Raw genomic sequence first — 15350 nt, 5'->3', positions numbered from 1 at the left:
CAGAACAGACAAGTATGGTTGTCTGCAGAATCCAGATAAGGATGAAATAAATGTTGACATTATTCTTCAATCTCCGCTGCTATCTATTTAGCTTTTATACGGTTTATCTACACTCCTGTTTCTGCCAGGTTGCGAGTTTTGCCACAATACTGCTTTCACAACCAGAAACAACTGTAGTTTGTTTTGTTTTTCAGTGTTTATACTATATATTTGAACTGTCACACAGGAGCCTATTAAACAAAATTACATTGTATGGGGTTGGAGGGATGCAGCATTGTCATTTTTCCATACAAAGGACCAGAGAATAATTTTAGAAATAAAAATGCACTTTCTGTTACAGATCTGTTTCTTGATTTAAGATATTGATCTATGATTTTTATTTATTTATTTTAAACATAAACAAATTTTCCTTCTTAATACAGGGAGAGTCCACAGCTGCATTAATTACTTGTGTGAAATACTGAACCCGGCCACCAGGAGGCAAAGACACTTCAGCCATAGGCTTAAATACCTCCCCCACTTCCTTCATCCCCCAGTAATTCTTTGCCTTTCATCACAGGAGGTTGACAGAGAAGTGTCAGAAGATTTCGGAGTAGTTCCTTATGAAGGGTATCTTCCCTTCGATACGGGACTGGAGTTTTAAGTAGTCTTGTCAGCCTCTCAGTGATTATTGATGAAAGCTAGAGTCTGGAGATGCAGGTAGAGTCTTTCTGTGAACCCATCCAGACTCATGTGAACAGCTCCTAAGCAATCAGCGTTGACGAGTTTCGTTGCCTGCATTTTCATCACTCAAGTCCATGTCAGAAGAGATACTACAATCTGTCACACTTGAAGGACCGTGTTTCTGTTCCACGGCATAGATTCCGGTAAGAACGTTTCATTTTTTTTTACACACGCTAACGCTAGGAGACAGGGTCTCAGTGGGACTCCTTTTATCTTTATGGAATCAAGGGTTAATATCTCCTGAGGGAGATTGTTGAACAGTGGGGTTTAATCATATTGGATTATGTGATTTTTGCTGCTGTTTGTTGGGCTCATAGGCTTATACAGAACGTACAGGTTATTTTTTGAGAGCTGCTCAATTTGTTAAGCTTGGTGCGCTTTTCCTTTAGCCGGGTGGTCCTGCATGGTGCACAGTTTGACCAGGTGTGGTCACGTTTTCTATTTTCTATTCCTGACCGAGTGACTACGGAGAGGAGCAAGCTTTCTCTATTATGTCTGGGTCATAAGAGGTGGTTGGCGCTCCAGCCGTTGGGGGTTTAAGGTGCCGGTTTTTCTCTGATTTGAATAGGGTTACCCTAGTTATGGAGGATTCTGATAATTTAGAGGGTGATCCCTCTACGACAGATTTTGGTACCTGTGTATATTGCCAGGAGGCCCGGGTAGTCCAGCCCTCTTAATTATGTTTGGTATGCTGCATTAGGTTGTTTTCATCAAACAATGTTGAGATATTAGATGACACTGAGCCGTCCGCCTCTGAGGAATCTCCGTCCCGTGAGGCGTGTCCCCTACAGTCATCTGATCCTACACATGCAGCTTCCCCTTACATCTCTAATCCTTCTCCTGGAGGGGGCCTTTTTCCTCCAGTCGTTACTGTGCAGTTCCGTATGGCCATGTCGGCAGCCTTAGCAGTCTTGCCTTGCACTGTTACGTTCAAGCGGAGGGTTAATCCTTGCACTCCTGCCCAGGGAGCATCAAAAGTGATGGTTATATCAGATCAGTCATGAAGATCCTATTCCTTTGCGTCTATTCTATTTATTTATTTTTTCTTTTCCTTTTAGTGATCCCTGTTTTCCGGGCTTTAGTGGGGGTTGTGTTGTTACACATTCCTACTTGGCTATCACTTTTTGTGCTCTTGCCATTTAAGAATAGTTTTATTCTTAGAGTCTTTGGTTGTTGAGGAAACTGTTTTTTTGTGGGATATTTATGTACGGACGACTTAGGTTGTCGCATTTTACGGAGGCTTCTGGTTGGAGCATCTCTGTCTCGATTCAAGGTGAAGGTTCATTCGATTATACCGAGAACTATTTAAGCCTTTGGAGCTTATATTTACTTAGATGGAATTTTTTGCACGATTCTAAACCTTGAGTCCACAGCCGGCAGTGGTAACTACCTAGTATGCAGAAGTTTTGCAGTTTGAAACAACTGCATCTATTTGCACTTTGTGTATTGGCAAACTGTTTATCGCTCTGTCAGATCTGACTTTTTTGTGCTAATCTTTCTCTCTCTCTTGAGAGAAGAGCGAATCTGAGAGAAAAGATCATTTTTCTCTCGTTCCTTTAGTGCGGTCTAGACCCAGCATCAGGATCTCCACTGAGCCTGAGTTATTCCAATGGTTTTTGGAGCCGACTCAGTTTCGGATATATGTCCAAACTGTACGGGCCTTCCTAACCTAGATGGAGGGACCTGTTTCAGGTCCTAACTTGGATTGCGTTGGGGACTGCCTATCGCTTTTTCAGCGTTTGATTCAGGATCATATAGGATCCATGGGTCCTAGAGGCTTCTATCCTCCTGCTCTTGATCCTGTCTGCTGACAGGGGGAGTACCTATTACAGTGGGAGGTTTGGCATGTTTTTCAAACCACTGTTGGTTTTTGTGGCCCCATAGAGGGAGTGAAAATCCCATCTTATTTGGGTCCTTTGTTTCTTATAGTCAGCTCTTTATGTCTCCTCGTTCCAGTGGGATACTATAAGAGTACCCTCTACCTTTTTGTACGGGAGGAACAGTGTTGTTCGCTATTAAGGAGGGATATCATGCCCTCCTTGGGTTCTAGTTCCTCTGGACCGGTCCTTTCAGTGCTCTGGTTTTTTCCATCTCGCTACTGATTCTAATATTTGTTAGGTTCTGGGGTTTTCCTTTGGTAGTGACCAGGACACAGATCTAACGGTAACTCCCCTTGTCTTGGCGATTCTGGTTTATTTACCATCTTTTCGTTTGACCAAGGTATCTTGGGGATTTCATCTGTCTTCCTCGATACTCTGAGATTTATCTACACCTGAGTTTCTGGTGTAGGAACCTGGGTAGATTCCTAGATGCTATTTTAGTCTTCCTAGACAGGTAGAACTTTCTTGTTTTTTTGTTTTGTTTCGTGAAGTTATAAGTTAGCTTCATCAGATTCTGCCATTCAGTCCTCCTTTGGATATTGCTAGCTCTGGGTTGAGGGGTGATCGTTGTTATGGGATCCAGATGGACTTCATTCCTAGATGCTATTTTAGTCTTCCTAGACAGGTAGAACTTTCCTAACGCAAGGACTCATCTCTGATGCGGGCGGAGGCAGTGGAGTGGCACGGTTTAAATATGTTTTAGCATATTTACCTGGACTACGGGTGGAGTCAATAGCTCTTCAGTGTACTTGTCAGGATCTCCCTGTTTTCTGTGGGACATTTTCCTTTTTTCACCTGGGGCGGTTTTTGACTTCGGTCACTTGTCCATCAGGCCGGGGAGGGAGTACCTAAGGTGGGCTTGGAAAATCTGGAAGTCTTTGCCTCCCTTTCTTCTTTTTCCTTTGGATCTTCAAGCAGTCTTTCTGCTTTGACGGTTTAACGACTGGGTTTGTCCCAGTGTAAGGATTCTAGACGGTTTTATTTTGCTGGCTTGGATCTCCTTCTGAGTTTGTGTCTCCCTAACTCTCAGGGTAGTATATCGGTTTTGTTATGGGCAGAGGCCCACTACTGTTCGCTGTCAATGACCCTCTCTTTGGGGGTGATCGTCCGGGTCGGATATTATCGGGTTATATGAATTATATCTGGTTCAGTGAATTATATCCGTTGGATGTGGCTTCCGTTCTCGGGTTTCTCCTCAAGGATGGTTCTTTGTGGCAGGGATCTGCCGGAACAGGGTCTCCTTGCTTCCTCAAATCCTTTTCGCTGAGGCAGACTGCGAGAGGTCGATTAGTTCTTAGCCGCAGAGACGGTTTTTCTGAGTGATTATTGTCCACTCCTTAGGGCGTGTAACTGGTCCCTTTTCATCTATGGTATATGTGGAGGACCCCTCAACAGTGTTGGAGCAGGCTGGCACACTGTCTATTCAGCCTGCCAGGTTTCCTTCCTTCCTCCAGGATGTTCTGGAGAAGAGCCTCTTAGCTGATCCCTGTTGGATCAGTTTTTGGTCATATCTGTCTGTTTTTCTTTCTGGCACCAGAGGTTTGTTGAGCTTTGGATGTACAGTTTTTGTTATGGCTCTGACTGAGTTCAGGCCGGTGTATACCTAATGCTCTTCCAGGGGTTTTTGGATCATTCATGCCCTTATGGTCTTGGCATCAGAATACCTTTGTTCCTATGCGTGAGATTGTCTTTTTGTTGTTCTTTTAGAGGTCTTTACGTCTCAATATTACTTCTGAGTGCAGAAGTCTCTGGGTTTACGGTCCCACATTGCGACCCTCCTTATTGGGTGCTGCATGATAGTAGGGCTGTCCTACAAATCTAGTTAGGATTTCTTCCAGATGTTTTTAATCACACTTTTCTGTGGAGAATTTGTGGTCTGTTTTTTATATCCTATTTCTTTTTTCGTGAACAATGTTTTTTTTTTCTTCTTTCCTTTAATAGGAATCGTACCTTTCAGTTCTATATTCAGCCTATATAGGAATAGACTGTTCTTCTGTGTATTTCTGTCTGGAAGCGTGAGGGTCAGAAGTCATCTTCACTTTCCTTGTTTTTTTGTAGTTGTGGAGTTTCGGCCGCTTGGCATATGAGTCGGCAGGACGCAAGCTTCCTCAGAGGTTTCGGCTTTGTCTTTCGAGCAGGGACGTCCTTTTGGGGCCTTTAATATGAGGTCTCTATGGATCAGTTTTTGCTGGACGGACTACTTGGTTCTCCTTCTTGTTTCCAAATTTTTATTTGTGTTTTAACTTTGCTTCTGTTGAAGCAGCTTTCGGGAGATTGGGTTTTTCAGGCTGTGGTGCCTTCAGATGGGGTTCTGCCCCTTCTTTTTGCCCTCCCGTTAGCATTCAGTGTCCTCTGTAGCTTGGGTATAATTTCCAACAAGTAATGAATGCAGCTGTGGACTCTCCCTGTATTATGAAGGAAAACTTAAATTATGCTTACTAGATAATTTCCTTTCCTTCTGTACAGGGAGAGTCCACAGCTGTTTTTCTCTGATGGGTGGCCCTAAATTTTATTTTGTTCTTCTGGCACCTTTTTCATCCTGATATTTCTCCTACTGTTCCTTGTTCCCTTGGCAGAATGACTGGGGGATGAGGGGAGTGGGGGAGGTATTTAAGCCTTTGGCTGGGATGTCTTTGCCTCTTCCTGGTGGCCAGGTTCAGTATTTCCCACAAGTAATAAATACAGCTGTGGACTCTACCTGTACAGAAGAAAAAGGAATTATCTGGTAAGCATAATTTAAGTTATTCAATTGGAGAGAGTTCAGTTAGCAGCAGGTCAGGATTTAAAGCTGAAATGTATAAGTTTGAGTAATTTGTGGCAGGACTGGTTGTTGCATGGAATAGACTTGCTTTGTGTGTGGTTACAATGTATATAGGAAGGGAATTCTAGAAAGTCTGGGGTTTGATGGCTGTGCTAAGGCTTCACTTTGGACAGTATTATGGGCATACTGATTTGTATGCGCATTATCTATTCCTCTATAAATGTATATGTTTGCAAAGCTTATCTTCTAGATATCAATGTTAATTTACAGAGTAATCATATTCAGTGTAAATTGTTTGCTTTTGAGATGCATTCTTGCATATTGAATTTTCGGTGTTTTTAACCTATTACAGAATCCTTTGATGAAACAGAAGAGAAATGGCTTTCATCCCTTGAAAACACACGGTGGTTAGAATTTGTCCGGTAACAATATATATATTTTTTTATCTTTTATTTATGCAGAAGATGACAAAAAAAAAATCCAAGTTTATACAAGGTTACATTTTGATAAAAAAAAAAAAAAACACAAAGAAAAACAAACTCTACATTAGGTAATTATTTTCTATTCTTTAACCACTTTGCTGCTCATAATGACATATGGTTGTTATTTGTACAGTTCTTTGCATATGACAACCACTTGTCGTCATCCCAGGGGGGCTTAAGGTAGCTCAATCTCATCTCCCTTAAGCCCTAGAACTATCATTTGAAAAGCAATCACATGTTCTTTCAAACAGTGGGTAAAAAGTAAAATCACATTTAAAAAAATATAAGCAGCATATGTTCTGTAGGTATGGGGTCCCTATAGTCCTGTAAAAGCCTAGATTAAAGCCCAGAAGCCCTTTTTTTAAAAAAATAAAATAAAAAAATATATATAAAAATATTCAGTTGAGCTCTTAATAGCCAGATGATCACTGTGGTAATATGTGAATTGTGTGTGTGTGTATATATATATATATATATATATATATATATATATGAGTGTACAAGGGGTTAACAGCGCTCTCAAGTCCTTATGTAAACAGAATAGTATGCGATTGATATGTATATGTATACAATATCGGTGATATGAAAGACCAATGTTCCTTAAGTATAAACAAAATGTCATAGAAGATCCATTTGATGATCTTTAAATGCAGTGAATGCCCTTACCAGAATTTACCTCAATCATATGAGGTAATTTGCCGCACTGGAAGGGGTACTCAGTTCTTTGTAGTCGGTTAATCCAGAATACCAGTGTATGCTTCTATGGCTTCATCCACCTCTTGGAGTATGTAGGGATTTAATTCTTCCAATAGTTATCTCCCAGGGTACGTGTATGGATGTGCTCGCCGCCTCTTGAAGTATGAAGTCTTGGTATATACTTCCTCATCCGCAGATGTACCCAAGAAAACAAAAAATCATATATAGTGTAATACTGTTTTATTATATGAACAGAGATAAAAGCAAGCAAACATTAAACTCACATGTAATGTCCTCAAACACTGTGAGGTATGATAAACAGCATAGAAAATACAACTTGTCCTTATTGTGATGCAAAGGATAGTATTTCCAATTGTTATATACCTCACAGTGTTTGAGGACATTACATGTGAGTTTAATGTTTGCTTGCTTTTACCTCTGTTCATATAATAAAACAGTATTACACTATATATGATTTTTTGTTTTCTTGGGTACATCTGCGGATGACGAAGTATATACCAAGACTTCATACTTCAAGAGGCGGTGAGCACATCCATACACGTATCCTGGGAGATAACTATTGGAAGAATTAAATCCCTACATACTCCAAGAGGTGGATGAAGCCATAGAAGCATACACTGGTATTCTGGATTAACCGACTACAAAGAACTGAGTACCCCTTCCAGGGTGGCAACTTACCTCATATGATTGAGGTAAATTCTGGTAAGGGCATTCACTGCATTTAAAGATCATCAAATGGATCTTCTATTACATTTTGTTTATACTTAAGGAACATTGGTCTTTCATATCACCGATATTGTATACATATACATATCAATTGCATACTATTCTGTTTACATAAGGACTTGAGAGCGCTGTTAACCCCTTGTACACTCATTTTTACTTTTACACTATTGGGTTTCACCCTTTAATGTTTTAGTCCCTAACAGCTGCCAATTACTTCCTTTCCCCTTGACTAGCGCATTTTGTGAGTAATGAACTGTAACATTCTACTTGTTTGCTATATATATATATATATATATATATAGATAGATATATATATATATATATATATATATATATATATATATATACATACATACACCGTATCTCACAAAAGTGAGTACACCCCTTACATTTTTGTAAATATTTTATTATATCTTGAATGACACTTTGCTACAATGTAAAGTAGTGAGTCTACAGCCTGTATAACAGTGTAAAGTTGCTGTCCCCTCCAAAAATTTTTTTATCACACAGCCATTAATGACTAAACCTTTGGCAACAAAAGTGAGTACGCCCCTAAGTGGAAATGTCCAAATTGGGCCCAATTAGCCATTTTCACTCCCCGGTGTCATGTGACTCGTTAGTGTTACAAGGTCTCAGGTGTTAATGGGGAGCATGTGTGTTCAATTTGGTGTTATCGCTCTCTCACACTCTCATATTGGTCACTGGAAGTTCATCATGGCACCTCATGGCAAAGAACTCTCTGAGGATCTGAAAAAAAGAATTGTTGCTCTACCTAAAGATGGGCTAGGCTATAAGAAGATTGCCAAGACCCTGAAACTGAGCTGCAGCACGGTGGGCAAGACCATACAGCGGTTTCACAGGACAGGTTCCACTCAGAACAGGCCTCGCCATTGTCGACCAAAGACGTGCTCAGCGTCCTATCCAGAGGTTGTCTTTGGGAAATAGATGTAAGAGTGCTGCAAGCATTACTGCAGAGGTCGAAAGGGTGTGGAGTAAGCATCAAATTGGTCTGCCTCTTCTAAAGATGATGCACAAGAAAGCCCGCAAACAGTTTGCTGAAGACAAGAAGATTAAGGACATGGATTACTGGAACAATGTCCTGTGGTCCGATGAGACCAAGATAAACTTATTTGGTTCAGATGGTGCCAAGCGTGTGTGGCGGCAACCAGGTGAGGAGTACAAAGACAAGTGTGTCTTGCCTACAGTCAAGCATGGTGGTGGGAGTGTCATGGTCTGGGCCTGCATGAGTGATGCCGGCGCTGGGGAGCTACAGTTCAATGAGGGAACCATGAATGCCAACATTTACTGTGACATACTGAAGCAGAGCATGATCCCCTCCCCGGAGACTGGGCTGCAGGGCAGTATTCCAACATAACGACCCCAAACACACCTCCAAGATGACCACTGCCTTGCTAAAGAAGCTGAAGGTAAAGGTGATGGACTGGCCAAGCATGTCTCCAGACCTAAACCCTATTGAGCATCTATGCGCCATCCTCAAACGGAAGGTGGTGGAGCGCAAGGTCTCTAACATCCACCAGCTCTGTGATGTCGTCATTGAGGAGTGGAATAGGACTCCAGTTGCAACCTGTGATGCTCTGGTGAACTCCATACCCAAGAGGGTTAAGGCAGTGCTGGAAAATAATGGTGGCTATACATAATATTGACACTTTGGGCCCAATTTGGACATTTCCACTCACTTTTGTTGTGAATGATTTAGACATTAATGGCTCTGTGTTGTTATTTCTTTTGCAAGATGTACCGAGTCCACGGTTTCATCCTTACTTGTGGGATATTGTCCTTCCTAACAGGAAGTAGCAAAGAGAGCACCACAGCAGAGCTGTCTCTATAGCTCCCCCCTTAACTCCTCCCCCCCAGTTATTCTCTTTGCTGGCTCTAAGCTGGAAGGGTAAAGAGAAGAGGTGTTAAACTGTTAGTTTTTATTTTATCTTCAATCAAGAGTTTATTTTTAAATGGTACCGGTGTTGTACTATTTACTCTCAGGCAGGACATAGATGAAGATTTCTGCCTGGAGGATGATGATCTTAGCATTTGTAACTAAGGTCCACTGCTGTTCCCATAGAAGCTGAGGAGTACAGGAAAACTTCAGTGGGAGGAACAGTTTCTTGCTATACAGCAATGAGGTATGTTCAGTCATTTTTTCTGCAGAGACTGTGTTAACTCAGAAAGGCTGACAGTTTCCCCATTGGGGAGGCTCCATCCGGAGGTGTTTGCTCAACTGGTTCAGCTATGGGGCACACCAGAATTGGATCTGATGGCATCTCGTCAGAACGCCAAACTTCCTTGTTACGGATCCAGGTCCAGGGATCCTCAGGCAGTACTGATAGATGCTCTAGCAGTACCCTGGTCGTTCATCCTGGCTTATGTGTTTCCACCATTTCCTCTCCTTCCCTGTTTGATTGCAAGAATCAAACAGGAGAGAGCTTTGGTGATTTTGATAGTAGCTGCGTGGCCACGCAGGACTTGGTATGCAGACCTGATGGACATGTCATCTCTACCACCATGGACTCTGCCACTGCGACAGGACCTTCTAATTCAAGGTCCGTTCAAGCATCCAAATCTAATTTCTCTGCAACTGACTGCTTGGAGATTGAACGCTTGATTTTATCAAAGCAGGGTTTCTCTGAGTCGGTCATAGATACCTTGATTCACGCTTGAAAGCCTGTCACCAGGAAAATCTATCATAAGATGTGGAGTAAATATCTTTTTTTGGTGCGAATTCAAGGCTACTTATGGAGTAAGATCAGGATTCCTAGGATTTTGTCCTTTCTTCAAGAAGGATTGGAGAAATGATTGTCAGCTAGTTCCTTAAAGGGACAGATATCTGCTTTGTCTATCCTATTGCACAAGCGTCTGGCTGATGTCCCGGGCGTTCGGGCTTTTTGTCAGGCTTTAGTTAGAATCAAGCATGTGTTTAAACCTGTTGCTCCGCCATGGAGTCTAAATTTAGTTCTTAATGTTCTTCAGGGGGTTCAGTTTGAACCCATGCATTCCATAGATATTAAGCTTCTATCTTGGAAAGTTTTGTTTCTAGTTGCTATCTCTTCAGCTCGAAGGGTTTCTGAACTATCTGCATTACAATGCGACTCGCCTTATCTTGTTTTCCATGCTGATAAGGTGGTTTTGTGTACCAAACCTGGGTTCCTCCCTAAGGTTGTTTCTAACAGGTATATCAATCAGGAAATTGTTGTTCCTTCTCTGTGTCCTAATCCTTCTTCTAAGAAGGAACGTCTGTTGCACAACTTGGACGTGGTTCGTGCTTTGAAGTTTTATTTGCAGGCAACCAAAGATTTTCGTCAATCATCTTCTTTGTTTGTTGTCTATGCTGGAAAGCGCAGAGGTCAAAAGGCTACGGCTACCTCTCGGAAAAGCATCATCCGTTTGGCCTATGAGACTGCTGGACAGCAGCCTCCTGAAAGAATTACAGCTCACTCCACTAGAGCGGTGGCTTCCACATGGGCTTTTAAAAATTATGCTTCTGTTGAACAGATTTGTAAGGCTGCGACTTGGTCTTCGCTTCATACCTTTTACAAATTTGATACTTTTGCCTTCTTCGGAGGCTATTTTTGGGGAGAAGGTTTTGCAAGCAGTGGTGCCTTCCGTTTAGGTTCCTGTCTTGTCCCTCCCTTCATTCGTGTCCTAAAGCTTTGGTATTGGTATCCCACAAGTAAGGATGAAACCGTGGACTCTGTACATCTTGCAAAAGAAAACAATGTATGCTTACCTGATAAATTTCTTTCTTTTGCGATGTTCCGAGTCCATGGCCCGCCCTGTCTATCAAGACAGTATTTTTTATTGAATACTTCAGTCACCTCTGCACCTTATAGTTTCTCCTTTTCTTCCTTGGCCTTCGGTCGAATGATTGGGGGGTGGAGTTAAGGGGGGAGCTATATAGACAGCTCTGCTGTGGTGCTCTCTTTGCTACTTCCTGTTAGGAAGGACAATATCCCACAAGTAAGGATGAAACCGTGGACTCGGTACATCGCAAAAGAAAGAAATTTCTTTCATGTAATTAGCAAGAGTCCATGAGCTAGTGACGTATGGGATATACATTCCTACCAGGAGGGGCAAAGTTTCCCAAACCTTAAAATGCCTATAAATACACCCCTCACCACACCCACAATTCAGTTTTACAAACTTTGCCTCCCATGGAGGTGGTGAAGTAAGTTTGTGCTAGATTCTACGTTGATATGCGCTTCGCAGCAGGCGGGAGCCCGGTTTTCCTCTCAGAGTGCAGTGAATGTCAGAGGGATGTGAAGAGAGTATTGCCTATTTGAATTCAATGATCTCCTTCTACGGGATCTATTTCATAGGTTCTCTGTTATCGGTCGTAGAGATTCATCTCTTACCTCCCTTTTCAGATCGACGATATACTCTTATATACCATTACCTCTACTGATTCTCGTTTCAGTACTGGTTTGGCTATCTACTATATGTAGATGAGTGTCTTAGGGTAAGTAAGTCTTATTTTATTATGACACTCTAAGCTATGGTTGGGCACTTTCTATGTAAAGTTCTAAATATATGTCTTTAAACTTATATTTGCCTTGATTCACGATAATCAGTATTCCTTTAAAATTCAGACTGTCAGTTTCATTATTTGGGATAATGCATTTTAATTCAATTTATTTTTCTTTACCGTGAAAATTTTCAATTGATCATTTTTCCCTGTGTGCTGTTAGGCTCGCGGGGGCAGAAAATGTTTCTTTTTATTGCGTCATTCTTGGCGCAGACTTTTTTGGCGCAAAAATTTCGTCATTTCCGGCGCCGTAGTTGACGCCGGAAGTTGTATTCTGTTAATACGTCATTTTTGACGCATGTGTATTCAGACATTTTTTTGCGCCAAAAAATGTGTCATCGGTTCTGGCGTCATTGGATGTGGCGTCATACTTGGCGCTAAATATATGGGCGTTGTATTTAGCGCCAATAATGTGGGCGTCATATTTGGCGCCAAAAAATGTGGGCATATTTTTTGTTTCACTTTCTTTCCTCACATTATTAAAACCTCACTTTTTTATTGCTTCTGGTTTCTAGAAGCTTATTATTTTGCATTCTTTTCCCATTCCTGAAACTGTCATTTAAGGAATTTGATAATTTTGCTTTAAATATTGTTCTTTTCTATTACATATTGCAAGATTTCACTGTTCCTGTTTCAAAACAATCTAAGAGGATTCCTGTTGACTGAGTTCAGTCCTACCAAAGCTAAGATTTATTTTTAATGTTATGAATGTTTATCTTTAGCTATGGTTTGTAATAAGTTATCATGATAAACTTTTACATGCAGAATCCTTTAGTATTTATGCTTTATATATTGCCATTCTTTTTACATCTTATGTACAAGAAATATTTAGAAGATTTATAAGAAATATTTTTCTGATTCTATTTTAAAGGCTTTGTCTGACATCGTGCCTTCTAATAAAATTTTTAGGTCTTTTTCAAACTTCTCTTTTAATTATTGAAGTTTCAAATGACCAACAACATACTGATTTATCCTTCTCTGATGATGTTTTTTCTCATTCAGAATTTTCTTCATCAGATATTGACACTAACAAATCTACTTTTTTATTTTATTTTTTTATTAAAGTACATTTGTTCTTTGTTGAAAAGGTGTTGGTTATTTTGGATATTAAGGTAACTAGTTCTTTTTCAAGACTAGATAACACTATTTCTGCTTATTTATTCTTCTGAGTTTTCAAGAGGTTTTTTTCCAATTCCTCATACTAGGGAATGGAATAGGCTGAGAATTTTCTTTTATTCCTTCTTCAAAGGTTTTAAACTATATTCTTTGCCGGCAATTAAATTCAATTTGGAGGGTTCTCCAATTTATTGGGGCTATCTCTACTCCTAATTATGCTATTGTTTCTATAGCAAAATAGTATTTTTCCTTATCTTATTTATGGAAAATTATTTAGTTTCAAGTTCTTTTCTTGGACCTGTGATTTATTTGGATGTTGCAATTGCTTCATTTTTTCTGTTTACTTTAAGATCAAGTATCAGATTATGATTTATTTTAGCATTGTTAAAGGGACAAAATGTACTAGACTAGGTGCTGTTGCATTTGTCTTGTTGTTTTGCATTTATTGATTATGCAAGTCCACTGTATTGACTGGTCCTTTAACTGGTCTATCATGCTAATAATTTCATTTGTCTTCATTTTATTGAATATTTTCGCAAATGAGGTTTAATCTGTCTTTTGCTGTTTTAGCTAGAAGAATTTTGTGATTTCTAAAAATCCATATTTCTTTTGTTCTAAGATAATCAATTATTTGTTTTATAATTGGATTCAATTCTTAACTGTTACTCTGGGCTTCAAGATTGAGTTCTAAGACTAAAACTTTAAGCTTATTCTAGTTTGGTTGTTCTTATTAAGGAACGAATTCCTGAATTCTTTCCCAAGTAACATGTTTTTAATTGGAAATTTTTCAGTTCGAAATCAGCTCCCTAAAATTGCGACGTACGTGCCGTATTCCAGCTTTGCTGGCAAGGGGCAGGTTAAGACTTTTTTGAAATTTATTTGGTTCTATTCGGTCCAAATTTCTTTGATTTTATTCCAGTAAGGCTAACACTTTAAGTGTGTTTCGATCCTATATATTTTGGGTACTGTTGAAGCATGGCTGATCACCCGTGGGGTTCAAGCGCTGCTCAGACCTGGAATCTTCTGAAATATTTCTTCCAGTTCCATTTTTAGGAACTGGGTTTTGGAGTTTTATTCAAACTATTCTGCCTTTTTTTGGTCAGTGATAGCATTATTTGTTTTCATTAGATACAATAAATGCATATTTTCATTTTTCTGTTTTCATTCAGATTATTTTCTGAGGATGCGGAATCTCATATGATTCACTTTGTTCTTCCAGGACATAGTTAGAGGATCTTTTTTTTCAAAAGCTCTTGATTCCTCACACAAGGGTCACCTTTTTTAGGTTTCCAGATAGTTTGTGTCACTGTCTTTGTCTCTATCAGACAAGGGACAATTTTATTGTGTTCCGTCTGTCGGTACCTTTAGTCTCTATTCTTTCCTTCAGTTGCTATATATGCATAGAAGTTTTAGGTCTTATGGCCACAGCATTGGATTCAATTCCCTTTGCTCATTTTCAATAGAAAGAACCTTTCCAGTCTTTTATGCTGAATTATGGTGCAGGGTTTCTAGGATTTCGCATTTTAAATCTTCGAATCCTAATATTTATCTCTCTTGATTTGGTGGTTAAGATCACCATCATTTAGTTCTACAGGTCTCTTCGTTTCTTTCAACCTGGACCATGATCTCTACAGATGTGAGTCTTTTTGGTTGGGAGGCTGTCTGAGGATCTCTGTCAGCACAAGGGGTTTGGAAATCTCAGGAGGCGAGATTACCATTTGATATTTTAGAACTCCGTGTTTTCTCAGAGTTTTTCAGTTAGTTTCTTTTTGAAGAAGAGACGTTTATTGTTTTCAGACAATATCACAACTATGGTGTATGTCAATCATCAGGGTAGGACTATCAGTCCTTAGGCTGTGACAGAAGTCTCTCGGATATTAGCTTGGGCTAAATCCAGCTCCTATCTAAATTCTGTGGGTTTTTTCCCAGGTATAGATATTTGGGAAGCGGATTATCTCTGTTAATCAAGCTTTACTTCCGGGAGAATAGTCTCTCTTACCCAGATATGTTTTTCAATTTTTCAGATGTGAGCATTTCTAGAAATAGATCTGTTGGCATCTCATCTGAATAAAGAACTTCCCAGGGGCCTATTCAGGTCCGGGGATCTTCAGGCGGAAGTAGTGTATGCATTGACATTTCTTTGGAATTATCTTTTTGCCTATTTATTTCTGCCTCTAGTTCTTCTTCCAAAGTGATTTCCAAAATTCTTATGGAGTATTTGTTTGTTATGCTGGTGGCTCCAGCATGGCCTCTCAGGTTTTGGTATGCGGATCTCATTTGGATGGCCAGTTGCCAACCTTGGACACTTCCGTTTAAACCAGACCTTCCATCTCAAGGCCCATTTTTTCCATCAGGATCTCAAATCATTAAATTTGAAGGGATGGAGATTGAACGCTTGGTTTTTAGTC

The 15350-nt window shown here is 40.1% G+C and overlaps 1 protein-coding gene across 1 annotated transcript in view; it reads left to right on the top strand.

The window, feature by feature from the left end:
• MTMR10 (myotubularin related protein 10) overlaps window positions 1–15350 on the top strand; it is a gene marked incomplete in the record, with an annotated part of 410677 nt that overhangs the window by 280359 nt on the left and 114968 nt on the right. Inside the window, 1 exon segment of the mRNA XM_053717557.1 lies at window positions 5717–5786. Coding sequence (XP_053573532.1) covers window positions 5717–5786 — 70 coding nt within the window.

The sequence above is a fragment of the Bombina bombina genome, chromosome 6 (genome assembly GCF_027579735.1).
Source record: "Bombina bombina isolate aBomBom1 chromosome 6, aBomBom1.pri, whole genome shotgun sequence".
NCBI lineage: Eukaryota > Metazoa > Chordata > Amphibia > Anura > Bombinatoridae > Bombina > Bombina bombina.
Note: the sequence above shows the minus strand (reverse complement) of the source record. Positions and strands in the feature narration are given on the sequence as shown.